This window comes from Gavia stellata, chromosome 10, assembly GCF_030936135.1.
Source record: "Gavia stellata isolate bGavSte3 chromosome 10, bGavSte3.hap2, whole genome shotgun sequence".
Taxonomy (NCBI): Eukaryota; Metazoa; Chordata; class Aves; order Gaviiformes; family Gaviidae; genus Gavia; species Gavia stellata.
This window is the reverse complement of record NC_082603.1, coordinates 9,582,223-9,604,373: the sequence shown is the minus strand read 5'-3', so window position 1 is coordinate 9,604,373 and position 22,151 is coordinate 9,582,223. Positions and strand designations below refer to the sequence as shown.

Genomic DNA, 22,151 nt, shown 5'->3' with positions numbered 1-22,151 from the left:
AAAAGTCATAATGACTCAAAAATTATACGCAACGTCATCAGTACCATTAGTATGGCAAAGAAAAATCTTAGACAAGTGAAGCATGGTAACAAAAATCAGAAATTGGAATTCCATATTTTTTCCCTATTTATTTAACTTTCAACTAAAAGAGTTACACATTGATACTAGATGACCAAAATGAAGTCCCACAAAAAACTGTTATTCACCAACAACAGAACTGTTGCTTTCACATCTCCAATTAAATCAGTGATGCGGGTTATTTGCAGATCATACATCAATAGATTTGAGCATGGAAAATGCACAACTGCAGGATTTGGTCTAATACAACTGATCCTATCCCCAGCCATTGACATGATTTTTCATGGATAAAGTTCACAATTTGTTCTAGCCTGAAAAAAATTACAGGGAAAGGTACTTCCAAGCCTCAGGGGTTGGTCTGAGGGAAAATGAAGCATCCATTAAGATCTTCACTTAAGTGTTATAAGTTACTTTTATGTCCTATAAATTTAGAATTACATGATGGCAATGGTCTAGAAGAGATGAGACGGACTGGCTTTCAGGTTAACCTTACTAGAATAGTAATTTAAAATCTGCTTTTCTTTGCAATGCAGTAATAGAAAATGTGTCAGTTCATATTTACAAAATATTTTCAGAATATATTAACATGTTAAGATTTGCATTAGCTGTCTCAAAATCCATGCTAAATCAAGCACTGGAGGGGAGGGAAGCACCTAGAAGGCATTACTTTAGACTGCCCCCCTATCCCTACTAATTTTCCTGATACATTAACACAACCCACAATCACACTTCAATCTAAAATACCTACAAAATCCCACAGTGCAAGAAAATCTTCTCTTGAATGAATACTCATTGCAATGTGTGAAAACTTCCTAGGAGGAGATGAAAGGGAGAGGGAAGATGCTAATATAGAAGCTACTACTTCTTACATTTGTGCTATTAGCAAGAACAGGCTTGTAACCGATTTGCAAAAGCATCAGCAGTTGCTTACATATTTTTCCAATTTAAGACCCATTTCTCAATCCCTATTTTCTGCTGTCAAATAACAAAAATAAATAAATATTGGACAATTACTTAATTACACTACGATATCTGCACCTATCAAATTTTAAGAGCATTATAGTCCTTTTCATTTCAGATTGGTCTTCTAAAACAGCATGCGATTCGGGTGGCACACAGTCTCACCCTTGCTGACCACAATAATTTCAGATTGCAGATCATACCTAACAGACATGGCATTTGCTGTATTACTACAGATTACATCTCTAGCCCATCCAGCCCCACACGTCCCTTCTCCAGCTCTGCTTCGCAAGACCCAGCCGCTCTGCGAGGGGAGCGCAGCGGGGCGGGGGCACGCGGGAGGGAGGCAGGGAAGCTGCACCGCCAGCTATGCAATGCTGCACTGTGAAAATGTAGGTCAGCAAGGAGAGAACATTGTCTTTGCTTCGAACCCACGGCAAAAGTGAAGTCAAAGGCTTTCCGGGGTGGGAGGCTGGGGGAGGGCTGTGGAGAACAACTTCTTACAGCAGGTCAGTTAAAAAAAGCTCTTGAATGTCAGAAAACAGAAGAGTGAAACTAAAGACGCTGCAGCTGTTCAACACCACACAGGTTAAAAAATAAAATATAGGGCAGGCTCTGTGATAAGGGAAAGCACTAAAAGTGAGGCCAAATTAAAAAGCAGGATCTGAATTTCTAGTAGTAAGTGTTTGCACTTCTCCCCTTCCAGAGAAAATAAAAATCTGTTAGGTATATCCATTCTTCTAAGAAAATTTTTAGTTTGTGATTGCAGTGCATGCTTTTTATTACAGCCTGAACCAAAGTGCTTACAAGACATGACACGATGGCATGAATAGCAGGTCAGTACCTCCACAGAGAGTATTTTACATATAGGACTGTCAGCACACAGTCAAACCAAAAGCAAAGAAAACTAGATCTATTGTATCTAGGATTTACATTTCCTTTTCAAAGAAAGAGTTAATTCCAGTCTTCATTTGTCCCTGGTTAGCTCAAAAGAAATCTAGCCTGGTACAATATGGTACCTTCCTTTCACGGTTAAATGACTGCAAAGGAATTTAGCTGAACATGGGATATGGATGAAAACTACCACATTGCCATTCTGATATTACCATGGCAACAGTTGCAAGAGCTCTCTTCAGCATTTAAATCTGACAGTTTTCATGATAACGCTAACTGGATGATAGTAATGATGCGTTTTGGTTCATGAGCTAACTGCTGTATAACTCAAACCACAGGGTACGAACCATTCCCTCCGCTTTTCTCAAGACTATACTTTTGGTCAAAACGTTCTGACCGAGACAGTAACCTGGAATTACTACTCTCAAAAAAAAGTCTCTCCAGCCCAGGGAATACTCATGGCTTAAAGCTTTATGTACTCTCAAAAGGTTTCCATTTGAATGCTTAAGTTGTGCACAGTTGGTGTACGGGGTGGAGAACTCAAGACTGCTAAAATCTTTGACGGGAATTTTCTCAAAGGGCTTTCATTCGCCTGGGAACGCCTGAGAGAAGAATATACTTTCTAAAGAGCGAATTGAATTGCTGCTGCTATCTTCCAGGCGTCATTTGCCCAACAGAGGAGGAGGAAACTGGTATTTTCCTACAGTCTTTATCAGTTTGTGACCAACACACACTTTTTAAAATAAGAAAACACTGCAAGCTGCTTTACCTCACTGGAGGTCAAAGTGTACTGGAGAATATACAAGTATGCCTCTGAGGACAAGTGCATCAGAACAAGTGCATCCATCTCCTTTTAGCCCATTTAGCTTTATCTAATATTAATTGACACTTCAACTGTTGAATATGAGTATTCGGTGAACCACTCACTCTGATCTCCCAGATGCTCAGTGTGGGCATAATGGAGAACCCTCTTTTTCTCTACCTCATTAGAAAGCGAAGTGTGTGAAACACGTTTCTCATCCTAACATTTTAAGGATACCAGCTTTGATATTGCCTTGCAATTAATTCAACTGAAAAAGATGAAGAAACTGAGAACAGTGTGAAATCCTTGAAGGTTTAAAATTTCCCAAGATGACAAAAATCAGACTAGAGGAAACAGCCATGCTTGCAAGGATGTAAGAGATTAATCTTTTCAACATAAGAAGTCCTCAAAAAGTTAAATATTCCCAGTTCTTGCCCTGTTAACACTTTTTCAAGTTTTGTATGAAATTAAAAATTAAAAACATCCATGCCATCATAAAACCACCAAATCCCTCCAACGCTTGCAAAACCACAACCCCACCACATCTTTTCTTGTGGAAAGGCCAAGTGTTCCCACGTCTCAGTAAGCTCAAAGTTTAAAACAAAAAAAACCACCACAAAACCAACTGCCACAAGAAATCCTTTGTTAATAAAATACCAAACAAGTCACCAAGGAAAACTCAAACCTTGCTCACTGCCTTTACTAAATATTTAACATATCTTGAATTTAAACAAGCTGAGGTCTACAAAATATTTTGAGACTAAGAGAGATATTCTAGGTTTCATTCAGGATTTCTGTTGCTGTCATCACTTCCAAAAGAAGCGTGAATTTAGTATACCAAAAAACCCTACGTCATAATTTAAGCCTGTTGCGCTGTAACATATAGGTTGATGCAAGATAAGCCAAAAAGGAAACACTAGAAAACACCATCTGTGACTCAGTCAAAAATTTAGTACTGCCACTTAATGCAAATGCCAGTCTTTTTATAGGCATTCCTCCAAAGTCCACCTAGGCATTGATTTTTGTAGACATAAAAATTCAACTCAATTATCCAGCCTTCTGAATCAAGAGAATAACCAATTTCCCATTGTATCATCTTTGAATAATTTAAAGTATCATATTTTATTGATTTTTTTTTTTTTTTTACTGTAGAAAAGGGTAGCACTTTTATGTCCCAGTAATTTCAAGAAACAAGATTACAATTCAGAGGTACTCTTAACATTACTTAAGACTCTAAAATAAAAGCAAATATCATATACATACCTGAGGGGACAACTAACACATCTGTTCCTCAAAAAGCAAATTACAAAGCTTATGCTGTAAACACACTGGGGCATACCAAAGGGGAAAAAAAAAAAAAACACCAAAACCCAACAAACCTGCAGAAACGACATTGCTCCTATATAAATGTATCTTCAACAGAAAAGTGCTTTCAATAATGCCTCTATTAATATAATGAGAAAATTCTGTCTTTCAAATCTGAAATTATTTTGAAAAGTTGATGCAGCAGATTATTTCTATCATTTCACCAAATTTGAGATGGTTTATCTATTTTGGAAGTTAACCAGATCACCTAAAAAAAGCTGATTTTTTCCTGAATTGTCAAAATGACAAAAAAAATAATAATTAGAGAAGAATGATAGATAATCACAATTCTTTTACTTTACAAAAATTATAATTTATTCAGATTTAAAAGCCATACCTACTACTTCATAGCGTCCAGCTGTGAATTATCCCCTTTTGAAAAGTAGGCAAGTTTGCTTGCTACATCCCTCAAAGGTGCGATTTTCTTTCTAATCAAAGTTCTGTTGAGAAATGGATGCTGCAAACAATTTAAGATATCCAACTTTAATGAAAGTTAATGAAGGAATGACAGCCTTCTGCCAATAATTTGGGAGCTTTAAGCTCAAGTAAAATATAATGCTGCCATATTCATTAAAAAATGCACTGTTTGGGTCCCTCAACAATTTTTAATTTTTTTTTCCCCCCTTCCACCATTTCCTCATTTTCTACTAGTAGAAGTTAAAAAGTTCGAAAGATTTATTGACCAAATTTCATACTAGCAAAGCACAATAGAAAAACCAGAATAAAGTATACAATTACATTTCTTCCCTACCCCTCCTCCTATTCATCAAAAAACTTTACACACGTGAAGACACACTTTCTCTAACATCTCTGCACACATTGCATAAATTGAGCAATTTTGAGCAACACTACTGTTGTTGCATGTAAGACTCCTTATGACAACCAGTCAAATATTAATATTTTACCTCTTCCAGTTCAGTAAGAAAAAGACATCTATGACTCTTGTACTAAGAATTTTTCATTGTAAAAGATTTTATGTGGAATAAAGGGGGTTCCCCCCCCCCATTTCTTATCACAATATTCTTTTGCACTTGTGAGTATTAGCACCTGAAGTACTAATATAATACCTGGATTCATAATACCTTGATTTACTCATAGAACAGATGAATCCTAGAATGTTCATGACAAAACTGATCATCATGAGTATTAAATGCAGCTTCTTTTTTCTCACCAACCGTGTACAATTGAATTGCAGAAAGCAGTACATGCTATCATATTCTAGCTAGGATATAGCAAAGTGCTCTTCATTGGTTTAAAGTGCTGAAAAAAAAATATTCACTGGTACAGTCATTTCAGCATATACAACTGTGATCCAGTTTAAAGTTAAGATAAATTGCAGAGTTGGATGGTGCTTATGCTCTGAAAGGATGGCCTGATTCAACCATGCCAGAAGGTGGAATAGCTGGCCTTCACACTGTTTATCGTATCCAGATGTATAATGCAAGGTGCTGGATAATTTCCATTTTTTTCTATGACACTTAAAGACTCCTGGGCAAAAATAGATTTACATATTTGCTGAACATATTTTACACTGGCTTTGTCGGTTACTGTAAGTGAGAAGCGATCACAATGATATGCGTTGCCATAGAAAAAAAGACTGCATCCCACCACAGCCAACTAAAAAATTTGGCATTTCATTGGTTTCAGTGGCCAATACAGACACAAGAATCCATGTTAATAGTTTGTCCCTGGCTTTTGGGAAGTCAACAAAAATGCAATTCGTTTTATAATGGTCAATAAAGCTTTGTTTTTTTCCTGTCCTATTTCCCTTTGACAACTACCTCTTCACAGTTAAACTTTTTCTCAAGTTATCAAAAAGATATGTGGTAACCCACTAGAAGTGAATCTCTCTGCAAGATGCAATATGAAAACTAAGCATTTTTCTAAACAAACCCCATAACAGTCTCCCTCCCCACCCAAACACCTCAAGAACATGCTAAGGATGAAACATTCTCTTTCCGAGAAATTTCTAGCTGGTCTTGTTTTAAACAAGTGAACATTAACTCCCTAAACATTGCTTTTTTAAGAACCCATTCAGAAGCGATGACACAAACCTATCTGGTTCTGATAAATACCAAACTACAGTTTCTGAATTTTCTATATAACCTTTTCAAAGCTAACTAATAAACTTGAGTCCTTCAGATGTCATCAGAGAACTGGTCATATACTGCAGACCAACTCTTTGCTTAACAGTGGCATCAGGCAATTATTAGACCAAACCGAATTGACTTGTTTCGATGTTTTGCCAATGTATCAATACAGATTTTAAAAAATCCAATAAGTATAAATAAATGTTGGTTAGGACCCTTTATTTACCAGTGCTCCCTCCCTAAACAGTTGATAAAATTTACCCAACAGTTCACAGCAACGTTACCTGAATTTCTCCATTTACTGAAGCATGTAAGGATAGAACACAGAAATTCACCCACACAGATTTAGCTATAGGGATGTTTTAATCTGAGACTAATACCATGCTCCATATATGCAGTACAGGAGTAGAAATTATCAATAAATTTACTGTGCTGCTGCTAACTACATTAAATGAAAAATATAAAAAAAACAGTAGAAATACTTTGTAATTACCGTCCACTATTCTAAACTTTTAAAATTGAGACACTTCCGTAAGTGTTACATAGTACATCTCTTTCTATTAAAGAGAGAGGTAAAAGACGCAAAACCAAGGAAAGCCACGCTTCTGGGGAAATACGTGGGCAGGACAAGCACCGAAGAAACTGTAAGAGAAAATATTCTGCCCTAAGCAGCTTATATAAGTAAATGAGGGGATGAATTTTAAGCGGTAGGCTTCCATTGATCAGTTTAAGTACTGGAGATGAGTGTTCTTCCTTGTGTAATGACAAGTGAAGTAAAGTGTGAAAGGAGTGACTATGCCCTAAAATAAACAGTCGCTCTATTAAACATCCACAGCAATTTAATTTCCTATTCCCTTCTCACCTTGAAGAACCCAAACATGCTACGTAAAACTGAAAGCAAAACCAACTACCCTTGTGTTTGCCGACCAAAATAAAACCGGAAGTTAAAAAGACCTCTGCATCTTTTCCTTTTTTTAATACGCACAGAACAACGGCATTATGAAAATTTTAAAAAGGTGCTGACTTTACTACTAATTTACATGAAATCCAGAAGATCTTGAACTGTGCATGCTGGAAAACACGCAGTCTTTCTAGGCTAGTTAATAAATACTATTGTAGTTCTATATAATTTAGCCATTACTACCTGGACTGAAGAGCAATAGTTTAATTTTATTTGTGGCTCTGATTCCAATCAAATCTGTAGTCCTATGTGAGCTAGCAGTGAACATCAACACAGCACTAAGAAACGGGACCTCAGCAACAAGAGAAGCAGGAAATGCATATGACAGTCGGGGGAAGCTGCTCACAAACGTAATGGGCTAACCAATGATCTAAAGGTTTATAAAGATTCAAGTAAAGGTGAGAAGTCAAAGCATATTAACTTCAATGCATTAAATTCCCACAAGAATTTTCTCATGCAGGAGTCAATTGGCCTTCACTCACTGTAAACCAAGGAAATTAAACTACAGCTGACTAAAGTAATTTTATTCCCAAAGACATCACCAGCCAATGGCAATTTAATGCATTATAACTTATGAATGTTGATGTCGTACACTTTGGTAATTTGCTTTAATTTGCTTGAGTGCCTTGATCCAGATATAGCCTTAAGGAATACTTGTATATTGCCGTATTAGATTGCATCATCCTTTGCATTAAGGAGAAAAGGTTATTTCTGAATGGCAGAACTATGAAGCACTTGCTTTAATAGGAAAATGGAGACAATTGGCAAGGACTCAGCTCCCTCATGACTCCTAGCCACGCTCAGGTGGCAACAGCTTCACCCTGGAAAGGCCTGAGGTGTTTAATTACAAATGAAAAATAACTTAAGATTTTAACCCTTTACAACAAATCCTGTATTGGGGAGCTCAGCAGCTACAAGAGAAGGCTGGAAGAAGTTCCAGAAGACCCTCGAGTCCCTGAAGGGCACTGACTGAGACTCAAAGGCTACCAGGAAGAAAAAAGGTTGTGTTTCAGACACAGGCAAGGGTTTTTTTCCCCCAAAGCTGCACACAGCTATTGTTCTGTGATTAACATTTGTGTGAGTGCAAAAGCAGTCTATTTCTTTGTCACAAAATCCCTAAACAAGATGGGAATCCAGGAAGATCTGATGCTGAAAAAGGCAGATAACTTGTTAAATTAAAGAGCTCCCAGGTCAGCAGCAGGCTGGAGGCTACAACAGCTGGATGACAGGCTACAGCTGTTAAGAAATCAGTTTATATCAAAGAGAGAACACCTGTGAATACTGCTAGAAAGCACACAGGGTCCACCCTCAGTCTCTGCTACAGCAACTTGGTAGTAAGGACTAAGCAAGACATCAGGCAGGGCTTTATCAACAGAAAAGAAAAATATTAAAATATTAATCAAAAGAACTGAAAACTAATTGAACCCAGATTTGGATAAGCGTATACCTTTCTATATAGAAAAATACTAAGTTTTAAATATTTTACAGTGAAAAACAAAGAATTAAAAAGCAAAATACAATTCACCGTAATACCTGAATTTACATTGAAGTATAACAAATTCACTACAGATCAGTGTTAAGAGTGAATGAACTATTAATAAATAAAACCAGAATACATCTTTTTCCTCCACCAAGATAATATCACAAAGCACAAGAATTTTAAAAATGACTGAGAGCCCTCCCCACCAAAAAAAAACCAAACCCAAAACTTATTACAGAAAGGCATAAATGCCTTTCTGCAATTTTATTAGAAGCAAAACATTTTTCCCCCATCATCTTCAGACTTGCCAGAGAACCTTACTCTACTTCCTTCACCCTTGAGAAAAGAAAACATCTGCCCACCCCATCAGCTTTTAATCTTCTTACAGACAGAATTAATTTAGCTTCCTTCTGGGGAATGTGGTAGGAGAGAAAACTGGTCAAGCCTCCTTGAGCCAACGTTGAGTCTTTTGTTTTTTTTTAAAAAAGGGGGGGCAAAAAAATTCTATTTCTCAAAGCTGTGAACATTCTTTAGTTATGCCACATTTGTGAAGTATCAATATATCTTTATGCATTTTAATATAGTTTAAATATGGCTTCACTAAAGACACATCACTTTACTGAACATAAGGCAGAAACTCCTTGAAGTTTGCCAAATATTAAATGTCAGGTTTATCAATCATTTTCATTCCACTTATGAGAGGCATCAGAAGAAGTTACATTATTTCCTTAAAGTTATGATTCTTATTCATAACTGAGAATTTTCACAAATATTAGTATACTAGTAACTACTGTTTAAATTTAAAACATTCTTGATCTTAACCTGGAGGATGTTGAGTACTTACTACCCTTTATATTCTTTTCCTCTCAGCTCCACATAAAGGAGTGATCATATTTTCAAGTATTTTCTGTGTATTGTAAATTTCTATCGACAAAATGTTCCCTGCATATGGATTATTGTTACAGTACTCATTGTTTAAAAGGATCCAATACCTATGTTCGTATTTGAAAGAATTAGAATTCACACTGTTTGATAATACAAGCCAACTACAGGCAGCTTTCCAGAAATGAAAATAAAAGGACATTAAGAGTCTTGCCGAGAACTCCCAAGGGAAAGAATATAAGAAACGTATTGAATATGTGGTTTTGTTGTACAGTACAATAACATGCATATGAAAGTTACCCTTATTAAATATTTAGTACACCCAAATAAAGGTGAGCAAACCGCCTGATTAGTCTATTCTTTCATTAGTCTGAACGGCAGCTGTAACAAACAAGGTAAATACAATTTTCAAAAGATTTCAGGTATGAAGAAGGAAGTTGATTTACATGTTCAAATTTCACATATGAAATTTGAGCCAACTATAAAACTACCCTTTAAAACCAGATCTAACATTACACCAGGCAGTCCAGAGTCCCTTTAGATTTTAATTTCTAAGATAGCATTATGATCCATTTAGTATTCTAATACGTATTTTACTACTTTAATCTTCATTTCATCTGCTGTTCATGTCCAGGTATTTTTGGAAGCTTTTTCACGACATTATTTTCCAGACCTAATTATATATGTGAAACTTCCTATAAAATCGGTGATTTGTTACAGCATATGATGTCATCCTAAAACAAAACTGATTTTACAGACCAATATGAGGTAGCAGAATATATTGTGTATATTATAATATATTGTATACAATATTACCTACAAAATATTTGGCTTAAGGCCTTATAAAGCCCTCTCCATCCAGAAGTCTTTTGTTTTATTTAGAAACCACAATAAAACCTAATTAATCAGGCAGGTTATCTTCTTTAATTACAATGGATTCCATTTTAATTTCAGTAATATTGTAGCCTGTCTGCCCGATTTACATCAACTGCTCCAAAGATAACTAGTAAGTAGGACTGATGAATACTGCTGCATGACGCACCCTCCAGTCTCCTTATTCCCAAGTAAAAGGAGAAGGTTTTCCACCCCCCGCCCCCCCCAGGAGACAGATTTGTTAGCAGCCTACTTTAGTAACATTCCCTCCCTTCTTCCACAGTATGTTTTGAACCTACTTTGCAATTTCAATAAAACCTGTAGAAAAGTTATTGCCTTTGTCAATTCTTTTGAGAATTGCTGACCAGGGAAATGAAACCCTCAAATTACTGCTCCCAAGGAGGGAAAGACAGGCAGGGCTTTTCCTCCATCTCCTCAAAATGGCAGCGCCAAGCTGCCCGAAAGCTAACGATCTCTAACTCATCAACTGCGCTTCCTTCCAGGCCAAGGGAGGGTATGAGGAGATATCCACTTTACTTACGTGGAAGAGAGACTTAGGTGCTTATAGAGAAAAATACATATACTTTTATTCTCTATGAAAAAACCTAGAATTTAAAAAAAAAATATTCTAAATGAAAAGTACTACGAATTTACAGCAACTAGACTGGCAGTTAACTACAAACAATCTTATCAAATCACCACATCACTTCGCTTAGTCACACAAAGTTTTGCTTCACACTTTAACTGAATTTTAAAAGCATATCTGTTGCTTACGCACAAAACCCACTCATACACCTTTATGGAGGAAATGTGTCACCTGCTTTTAACCTCAAAGAGCCAAAAAAGCAATATACTTTAATTCCAATAATACATCCTAGGTCTCCTAAAGCAGCAAACCAACTGAATAGTTCAACTTCCTAAAACTTAGTCTGCCAAATGCAATGGTAATGTACGGTGAAATAAAAACATGCCTCGTTAATATTCACGTTGTATGAAGTCTAACCAAAAGTTTTATACCCTAGCTAATCAAAACATGTATTTGTAAAAAACAATTGTTCTCCAAGTTACTTATAAATTTCTTTCAATTTACCAACTGCTTTAGATGAATTTGACGTTTTAAGTACATTGGACTAACCTTCATTATTTGAAATAATAAGTATTGAATACTAGTATGTTCATATAGTAGCAAACAAAAATCTAAGAATTGCTTTTACACTTTACGAGACAGTCAGAATGTTCTATCTCAAAGAAATTCACATTCACACTACGCATTTATCAACTCACAAAGATGAAAAGTCAGATGGGTTTTTTAACCCAAACAGTATCCTCAGTGTTAAGTTTCAAGCCCTATATATATGAGGTTCCTGTGACTTAGAAAAGCCCCAAACCAAAAACCTCTTGAAAAAACCCACAATCCTTCTGGGAATAAAGAGGGGAAAAATAGAAAGTAGCGAATCAAAATTAGAACTGACCATACATCTTTCAATGCTTACCTACACACACTTTCATACATACGCAGGTCCCCCCTTAACTCACTTAGCTTAGCTGAGCAGTGTCTTTAAGAGAGTTTAAGATGAATAAAGACCAAAGAACCGCCCTTCCAGCAGCAGTGATGCAAGTAGTTTCTGCAATAGCATATTGCTCAGCGAAAACATAAATATAGCTCCAGATGGCAGCTCAGTAGATCGCAATCATAGGTATGTTCCGGAAGGTATGATCAGTATTGCCTAAATGCTAGTTGAGTGAGCCATAACCAATGCAGAGTTCATTATACAGTCTTTACAGGCATTTACCTAACAAGAAAGCCTACGCTGAAACAGACCGTATCCAGGACCACCAGTAGCCAACCTGAGTAAACCAGGACTTTGCCTATAGACTGGCCTAGCACAGATAAATAAAACACATTTAAACATCCTGAAAGTGAAGATACAGATTCAACAGCAACAGCGTGTGGCTGCATAAAAGACACAGGCAGATTAACAGCTGGATTTAGATGGAACAATAAACATCACATAAAGTTAGAGACCAAAATATAGTCAGCCTTCATCAATTACCTTCTTAAACGGTGCAGGAAGGAATTTAAGCCTTAAAAGCTTAAAAACATCACCTATTTTGCTATTCTAACCGGACCTTCTTGTTAGTTATGTTGCACTACGTTGAAATAGTGCTGAATGACATCACTTGTAATCCGTTCCCCAAAAGACTGAGAACCAGGGTTCTTACCTTAGTATTTCTTTAACATTTGCCTCCAAAGATCTGTCTCAATTCTGAGCTCTGCAAGTTTGATGTGCTTAGGAAACACTGTCTTTGCCTTACATATTCTGATGCAAGAACTAAAGAACACCTGCCTATAATACACTCTTGTAATAACTGTACACCTGTGCAGAAAGTCTGCCACACTGAGATACCCTCCGGTTAGATTCAAACACTAACAGCCACATACTGAGTGAGAGTTCAATTTAAGGAAAAAAAACCAAAACAAACCCACAACTGCAAGAAGAAGGAAAGGAGGTGGACCTTTAGAATAGCGACTCAGGAACCAAGTCCACAGATTGAAACAACAGTCCTTAAGAATGTTCAAAGAGGGCCTTGACAATAAGGACAGAACTTACAAAAATAAAAAAAACTCTTAAAGGAGAATTTGCTCTGGCTTAACTAAGTAACATGAGTGAGATATACGTGAGACTGGGCTTTGAGGCATGTTGCTGTGGATGTTGCTAGGGTAACAATCAAGCTATCCTACTTTCCAAGCTCAGAAAAAAGGTATGACTATGATGCTAAGTTACATATAAGCAAGTACTCCAAGCAGAAAACTTCTTCCCACAAATAATGAATTTTATCTTACTCCATTATGAGCAAGTAACGAAATAGTGAAGTATCACATGGCCTAATGACAATGGTATAATCTCAACAACTGAACAGAGAAGGAAATCTTGACTCAGTCATCTCAGATTAGTTACATAAATGACTCAGCTGACCATTAAATACTTGAATTGTAACTCTGGTTTATTTACTGTATCATGCATTGCAAAGTGTATTAGAAACCTTCAAAACTTTGTTAAAATTCTTATTCAAAGACAATGGGATGGCTTCCCATGTGATTATTTTGGTAAATGTGGATAAACTTGCAGGGAGAAGAAGGGATGTTAAAGTGAGCTACCTTCTGGTCCCCCATCTGTCACATGCTCATTTCTACTGGGTCCTTAAGACCTTTATACTGCCTTCAAAAGTTGTGAATAAATGACAACACAACATAATGGCTACGTTGTTCTTTCCCCATTAGAAGAAATTTGACAACGAACTGTCAGTTGAAGATGCAACTATTACATATTCAGTAGATGTTTGGAGATAGTTTGTAGAAGGAAGTATGTTGACAACATTGTTTAACATAAGCTGTGTGAAACACATGATGTTTGACTGTTCAGAACAATTAGGACAAAGTATAAAAATCTGTGGCTCAAGTTCAGCTGGTATCATTGAGCAATGCCCTATAAAACTTTCGTCAACAGATATCAGACATAAATCGTAAGACCTGAGAAACACAAATGAATCTGAACACCTATACAGGATTCAAGCAGAAAGTGGACATCCAATTCAAAGAACACAAATGAAGTTTCCTAGACTTTTTTATTTGGGGTCATGTTTCCAAATGAGAGAGACTCCTGAACCTTTCCTAAAGGATCTGAGTCCTAGCGCACAGTGTACATGGCAGATGAGTTTCTCGAGGGACACCCACAGGGCTAGCAAATAAATTCGTGTCATTCAGCTTTAAGTCAAGACAGGTCTAGCAAGTCATCTTAAAATTCATATCAAGAATTTTTAAGGCTCTCAAGCTTTTGTAAGTAAAGCTCCCTGGATGTCTAAAACTCCACTTCAATGTATACTCAGAAATACTTGGGATTCTCATACTTAGCACTCCTCCATTTAAACCACCCAAGGACCCGACAGGCATGCCACAAGCACACTTAGCACGCTGACACAATCGAGTTTTACACAGAACAGTGACTTCAGACACATTCAGACTGTAACAAAGCTAGGTGGCTCCAGGTCTTGCTCCCTTTTTTGTTCAGTAGCATACTGGGCAACACAGCAACACCTAACTTCTAGATGTGTGACTGATTATACAACATCCACTTCTCTTGAATTTGCAGTTCTTAGTCTCAGAATAAAATAAAACCTATTATGAGGAACAAAACAGGCAGTTCTATTGTATAATGCAGTACAACGGCAAGATATCTTGGCACCAACGTACATGATTTACAATCGCTGGGAAAACGAGTGCAGCATTGTTCAACCTAACACATTCTCTTGAAAGCAGCATTTGTATGTGATTTTCCTTAGTCTCTATCAGCCTGGCTATTTACACTAAAACTCTTTAAGGGAGAGTAATTTATTTCATGTTTGAAACACGACTGAGGCAATGAAATGCCAACCACTGAAATTGTAGTGTGGACCTTAAATATAAAATACAGTAATAGTTCTTAGGAAACTTGGTTGCATTTCATCCACTCTCATTACAGTAATATAGACACACAAGGCCTTCTAGTCTGTTACCCCAGAGCAGTGTAAGGTTGCTGCTAGACTATTCTGGGGAAACATCCATTTCTCCAGCTCAAGGATTTTTTGAGTTAGTGGTCATGTCCTAGCCCTTAACCCTCATGGACCAAGAACCTCATGGTTATGTCTGAATTACAGTTACAGATAAATTACTTAAGATGAAAAAACGTTACAAATCCAATGAAAACAAGTCTCTACCTCCAGCATCATCTGTGGAACACTCTTCTAATAGACCATTATTACAGTTTTCCTCACCTTCTCTTGATGGAGGCGAGGAAAAAAACTGAACAGCATGCACACAGAGAGTTCACAGAATGCTGCTCGGCCTGTGGAGGGGAGCGGTGTTACACTCACATCAAGAATACAGGCTGGTATGACACAGGCTGGTGTTACACTCACATCAAGAATAATGCCCAGCTTGTGCACAGACTGCATGAAAACTAGGCTCCGCTTCAGACCTCATTTCAAACACTTTCAAAGAGTCTGTTGTTTTATTGACTCCTCCCTCAATACCACTGCTCTCAAATATTTTAATGTGATAAGGACATGACACAGAAAATTGGTGACATGTGGATAAGTAGTTATATCTCTCCTATCTAAGATATATTATTTCCTATTTATTATTTCTCCTATTTAAGATATATTAAACTTTTATTCATTTTTAAAGGTAAGTGTTCTTTACCTGTATATTGAGCGACAACGTCCGATTCTACCATATGCTTCTGAAAAGTCATTTTGAATTTTGGTACTGAATCACAATCTTAATTCCTTACGATAAATTAAAAAAAGATCTTGTGGATTTACCTACTTACACAGAGGCATATCAATTATCTGAAGTCTTTTATATAAAATATGTGCATATACCATGTTCATTGCTTCTGCCCCAACATGCTTCCTCTCCAATGGCCCAGTCTTTAAGGTGCCAGAAACTTAGCATTTCCCTTCATTCTACTACACACTAATCCTTTGAAAATACACCAGAGGTTAAACAACCTCTCAGTTAAAATAGTAAAATCACTGAGACTATACCATACTCAAAAGACTTTGGGAGCAATAACAGCAACATCCTTTGATTAGTTAACGCTCAAAATCTTATACTGACCACAACCTGATGAAAAACACCACTGCTGATCTCAGAGGTGTTGAGCCAGTCTTCCAATTCTTCTGAAATGAAGCCTGCTTGTAGTGTGGCTTACATAGGGACCCCCTTTTTTCATTAGTTGCTTTCAGTCGGGATTATTAAATGTATTTGTTTCAACTGAAATGTAATGTATTTTCTTTAATTACCAATAGTCTCATATGTTTACTCGGGTAATTGTACAGCTGAGACATTGTTGTAATGCCTGGCTGTTTACACTGGAAAGACGGATGTTACTTTTATTGAGGCGTAGGAAAAACATTATCACTGAACTCAGAAGCACTGAAAACTTATACAGAATTTCTTACTGGAGAATTTCTTACTAGAGATAAAACTTACATGTTTGAATACACTGCAGAAATTTGCATGAGTTTGCTACAAGCGAAGTGCCTCAACTGAAACTCTCACCAACTATACTGATTCTTCAGGCATAGCCCCAAACTATCTGGTAAGGATGTCATCTCAATACCTAAAGGAGGTGTTGTATCCACCTGTTTACTGAACAGTAAGAGAAAGAAATGCCAGCAGTAGTTCTGGCTGCTTATGAGTGCTGATGATCAATGACAGATTCCATTACTAGCAGCAAAAACAAAAGACAAAGGAAGCTTCCGAGCTTCAGCAGCTGTGAATGCTAAAAGAAACCAGAAGTTAAAAACATGAGCTTTCTAGCAGTTAGAAAAAGCAACAAAGTAATTTCTACAAGGGCCTAATGCAGTGCTATGCAGATCTTACTTGCTTGCACCTATGTTTATAACCACACTGAATCACAGCTCATGGCCAGCCAGGACTCTCAGAACTCAGAGGAAATCATTCTACAGAACTCCTCAGGCTATCACTCTATTCCTTTCTTTAATATTAAAGTCATGAAAACTTAAGAAAAAACACAAAGATGAGTAAAACCAGCATCACTGTGACTATTATTGTTATGGAGAAACAAGTATTATTTGCATGTGCACAGAGTCGATACAAAGCATGCCCTCAGGTTGGAAGAGGGTGCATTTTAGCACCGATCTATAAAAGCCAGTTTTATCAGACACTCACAGAACAAGCAACTTCTCCCACCTCCTGACATAGGTGCAGATAGCTAGTTTCTTCCCATCTTGACATCAAGCCATAGTAATAGTTAAATACTTCACATAATTCTAGTTATGAAACCGTAGTCCAAAATTCAATTTTATTTTATATAAAAGGTCAGACCCCCTTTCTAGGCTTCCATTAGATGACACTGGCTTAGACTCCAAGTTAACATTTCTCTTTAGAGAAGCAGAAGGCTAATGCCCTGAACATGTCAAACTTACACAAGTAAGAAATAACATGTTGAGATTATCGGCTTAAGATTCTCTCCCAGCATTCCCTCACACCCTGCATGGTACAAAAATACTAACATACTTATCTTCCATAGCTCTTATTTGATCCATCTCAAAGAGTAAACTTTACTACTTAAAAAACTGAAGTTGCCCTGCTATACAGGGGGTTACACTTAGAAGCGAAGCCTGCGGGAAGACCTGTAGGTTTCTAAAAGTCATGCTGCACAATTTGCAACATGAACTGCTGGGTAACTAACTAGATAGCAAGAGCTACCACCATTAGCTTACTTGTTTCCAAAACATCATCAATCCAGGCAAATAGAAGGTATTAAAAAAGGCTTTCTGAGGAAGATGTCCTGTTATAAACAATTCCACGTCCAGAATAATGAAATCATGCCTTCACAATAAAAATTAATTAAATAAGTCAGTTCTTCCCAAGAGAAAGTAAGTGTGCCAATTAAGCAAAAACCCTGTTACAGGGAAGAACTGCCAGCAGCACAAGTTATTTTAGCTGACATTACTTCAGAAAAAGCCCACCATTCACCATCTGTTCTGGCACAAATTTTGAATGCTAAGAAAGTTTCCAACATCACTGATGAAAAGAATGTAGTCAAGATGCAGAAGTTTTTGTTTTGTTGTTGAAAAGAACAAGCATCTAGGACAACTCACATTTCAGCAAGAACACACACAAACCAGAAGTTTTGCACATTTCATAAAAATCATTACAGAGAATTACAATAAGGCAGAGCGCAAGTGGAAGACATGTAGGGAATATAACACAAAACAAATAAAAGCTACTTGCAAATTTTACATGAAAAGCAGGTGGGCATCTCCAGACAGTGGGTCACGGTTTACACTCCAGGTAATAAGCATATGTCTAAGTTTTTTCCTGACAAAATCAAAACTTTTGGAAGCTAATGGCTCCATCAACCCTTTAAAGGGAAGACTAACCATCAAATACTGTTTCGTTCAGGGAAAGAAAATAAAGGACAATGTGTGACAAGGAAGCCAAAGGAATCAGTGTAACACAGAGAGAACAAAGGTCGGGGTAGATGGTATTACAAATAACGTTATACACTCCAATGAACCACCACACTAGGGTAAACAATCTCTTCCAACATCCAATTCATAACCAAAGTGGAAACTAGACCAAAAATAAGAAGATACGAAAAAGTGATAATGAACAAAGATAAAGTAAAATACATAATTCATCCATCTCAAGGCAATATTTATAATTTCAGAAGCAGTAAGAAATTCTTAATGCCTTTCTACAAACCATTGGTGAGATCTCACTTAGAAGACTCCATGAAATTTTACTTCTCCCTGCTCAAAAAAAAGATTAATTCTAACTGGAATAGCTAGAGAAAGGAAACTCACATGGGAATTGAAAGCTTATTTCACAATAAGACTTGTTTAGCCAAGCAAAACTAGAAGTTTTAAGAGAATATGACTGCTTTCTATAAATACATTAATGGAAATTAACACCACAGAAGAAACAGAGGAGCTACCTAAGTCAAGGAGAGCAATGGCATAACAGTGAACCTTTCAAATTTCACCATTCGTCTGGAAATCAGAGGTCTGAAGTTTGAAGATGGCCTCTAACAAAGAGCTACCTAACACTTCAATACCTTTGAAATGTTTGATGAGTTCACAAAAGGGATTATACCAATACTATGAGGACAGCAGATGACATCATGCAGCTCGAATGCAATTTCAATGCTATCCTCCATATTCCTATGATTTAGCCAGTAAGTATAATGTACTTTTCCATGAAACCTCTAGGGGAAGAAATTACTTTCCCATTTCCTCCCTAGTTTTGTCTAGCATAAAAATTAGGAAAAAAACACCAAAAAACCTGAGTAAAAGCATAACATGAAATTTGCTAACTGGTAGGACATTAAGTATTCTATACAAAACAATGATCTGAAGATTATGGGTTAGAACTATGTGGTCCATCACTGTGACAAAGTTTAGACAAAAACAGATGAACATTTCTGGGCCACATAATTAACAGATTTATTTCTCCCCCATCTGAAACACAAAGTCAGTATGTCACCACAATTTATGAATGAGCTAAACATTTAGGGCACCTTTTTAATAGCTTGGCTATTACAGCTATATAATAAGGCTCCAAAAATCCCTTACAAATTCTTTCTTAGAAAAACGCTAGATGACAGATGGAGTTCTAATATTTCTCATGACACCAGATGATGCTTTATGGGCAGTCATGCAATATCTCTTATATCGTTATTTCAAAAAATTCTAGTTTATGTTGCAAAAAGGTTTACCAGTAATTTAATATCAGTTATATCTTCTTTCTTAATGGAAGAAACCAGCAAGGATAGTTTAATAACTCTATCTCAAAACTGAAGGTAGTATGCTGAATATGTGAGCTACAATTCCTAGAATAAAAAACCTTAATTATCTTTTAACAAACTTTAAAAAAATTAATTTTTAGAGTTATTGTGCATCCCTTCACTGCTACAGTTTTTATACTGACAAGCTTAAAACATTTCTTCAACATTTCTACTTTACTACAATCTTGTTGGGCGGGTTTTTTTTTCCTTCCTTTCTTTTTCCTCCCCACAGAGCCATTTAAACAGAACCTATTCACTAAGTCATTCCAAGTCACTACCACTTGAAACAGATACATTGTACCATAGAAACCTGGGTTTGGTATAACAACACTGCTCATTCCCTCATAAAGCAGCCCTAAATTCATGCAAGGTTCAAGAACAAATCTTCGGGCATAATGGGTTATTTTCCTCTTTCACCCAATCAATTTCTGAATTAATCTAGAAACAACACTACTTAGAACTTAGTAGATTCCTTCCTCAGAATATTCCTTTCCTTCTTTTTGTTGTTTTTAAAGTATTTTAAGTCCAGAGGAGGTTGGGAATGAAAGACTTTGGCAAGAACTTTTATCAAACAAGAAAAAGCTTTAAATGTTTTTAAGAGAGTTACATTCAAGATACTATTTTACATTCAAATTAGTAGTGCAAACTAGAAGTAGCACATGGATTTAGGAGAGTGTTTAGTGCTGTCTATTCATCAGATTTATATAGGTATGCAGATGGCAAAATCCTTAATGAGGGCTCTACATTAGTTTTGTAGCATCTGTCCTACTTACCAGCAGATCAAAACAGCATTTGTTTGAGAGCATTCAACCCACTTCCATAAAAGCAGACAAATATTGGCCAAAAAAAAAAAAAAAAAATCTGTTTGAGGGTCTCTCTTTCTCATCTGTCTATGTAGCAATTCCCACTGACAGCATTGTAAAATCATACAAAAGAAGTCCATCTCACTAGGCTAGAAAGCTTCAACAGTAATGCAGAGGGTCAAATTCTTCCACCACTATACAAATTTATTGTTGTTAAATGCAGAGTAGGAAATAAAGCGATACTCCGAAACCTAGTTTTATTACTTCAGTTTTGTGAGTATAGTTTTATCAATTATGATTATGAAAGATGTCCTCCATAGACATACATAAGGCTAGCAAAAATCTGCGTTCTTAGTATAGTCAAGCACAAAAAGGCTGCACCTCCACAAGAAGAACCTGCCAGCAAAGCCTTCCCAGCACACCTTTTTACTGCAGACATATCTCTTGAGCAAAGATCTTTAAAATGTGCAGAACAAATCAAAACATGTTTTATCTTTTCACAGAGAAGAACTTTCATCAATTCTGTTAGTTAACCAAAGTGACCTTCCAGAGCCTAGGCCAGGCTGACAAGAGAGAGATATATAGGTACACTACCATTTCTATAAAACATATTTAAGAAAAGACTTCTAGCTTACCGTTACAGATTTCAGAGTCATTCCATGATAGGTGCCCATGGTATCAATTTTAAAGCCTTCCGTTTCTGCAAAGGAAAAAAGTCTCTGGTAAATCATTATGAACATAGGGACGTCATGTCTAAATGGACAACACTGGAAATATCTTTGAAATTATTTTTGCAAAGAACGCATCTTACTATTGATAGTGGTTTAGGTTCTGTTCACAATACGAAACCTGGTTAGTAACCAGGAAATCTGTGTTTTCTTTAGACAGAGGTCCATTTGGTATTTCTGCTTTCTGTAACCAGAGTAAGCTTTTCCTGCTCCACAGAATCATTCAAACCACACCAGAGAAAGGATATAAATTTAAATCTTTGTGAGACTGTTACAACATGCATGCAGTCTCAGAAATTTTCTTCTCTACAAAATGGAGAAGTACCTCTAATTCCCAGCATGCATTATAATGCAACATATTCAACTTGTAGTCGTATTAATGGAAAAATATACTTAATAAGAAAATGGTTTACATGCTGACTATAAAATTGTGGCCACTTAACACGATAAATTCACTTCTGGAGTGCAGAACAGCAACGTCATTGTCGTATTATCCAGAGGATAGAATCTGCATAAATTCACACTACCCCACTAAAGGAGATAAAAAGCGTTGTTTTGGGTTGTGCGTTGGTTTTTTTCACTAGTTTTAATCAGACTGAATTTATGCTGAGTAAGTGCCAGAAGCCTGCAAGTGCTCAGTGACTAAACCTGCTGCCACTAGCCTTTTGCTTTTGAATACTCCTTCTCTGTCCTCCTATTCTCAGCACTCTAAGATCAGTCAGCTCCTGAATACTGCCACCAGGACTTGCACGAAAACCTTTTACCTTTTGTAAATTCCCTAGCCTCACGCATCTACTGTCAACTGACCCCACCAACCAACCACCCAATTAACTCACATAAAATGGCATGATAATCACCGAATCATGATAAGCAAGC

General features: G+C 36.7%; 1 protein-coding gene across 1 annotated transcript in view; it reads right to left on the bottom strand.

Moving 5' to 3' along the window:
* CDC73 (cell division cycle 73) overlaps positions 1-22,151 on the bottom strand; it is a 108,827-nt gene that overhangs the window by 50,304 nt on the left and 36,372 nt on the right. Inside the window, exon 10 of the mRNA XM_059822044.1 lies at positions 21,183-21,247. Within this exon, the coding sequence (XP_059678027.1) occupies positions 21,183-21,247 (65 nt within the window). The remainder of the gene's footprint in view (positions 1-21,182; positions 21,248-22,151) is intronic.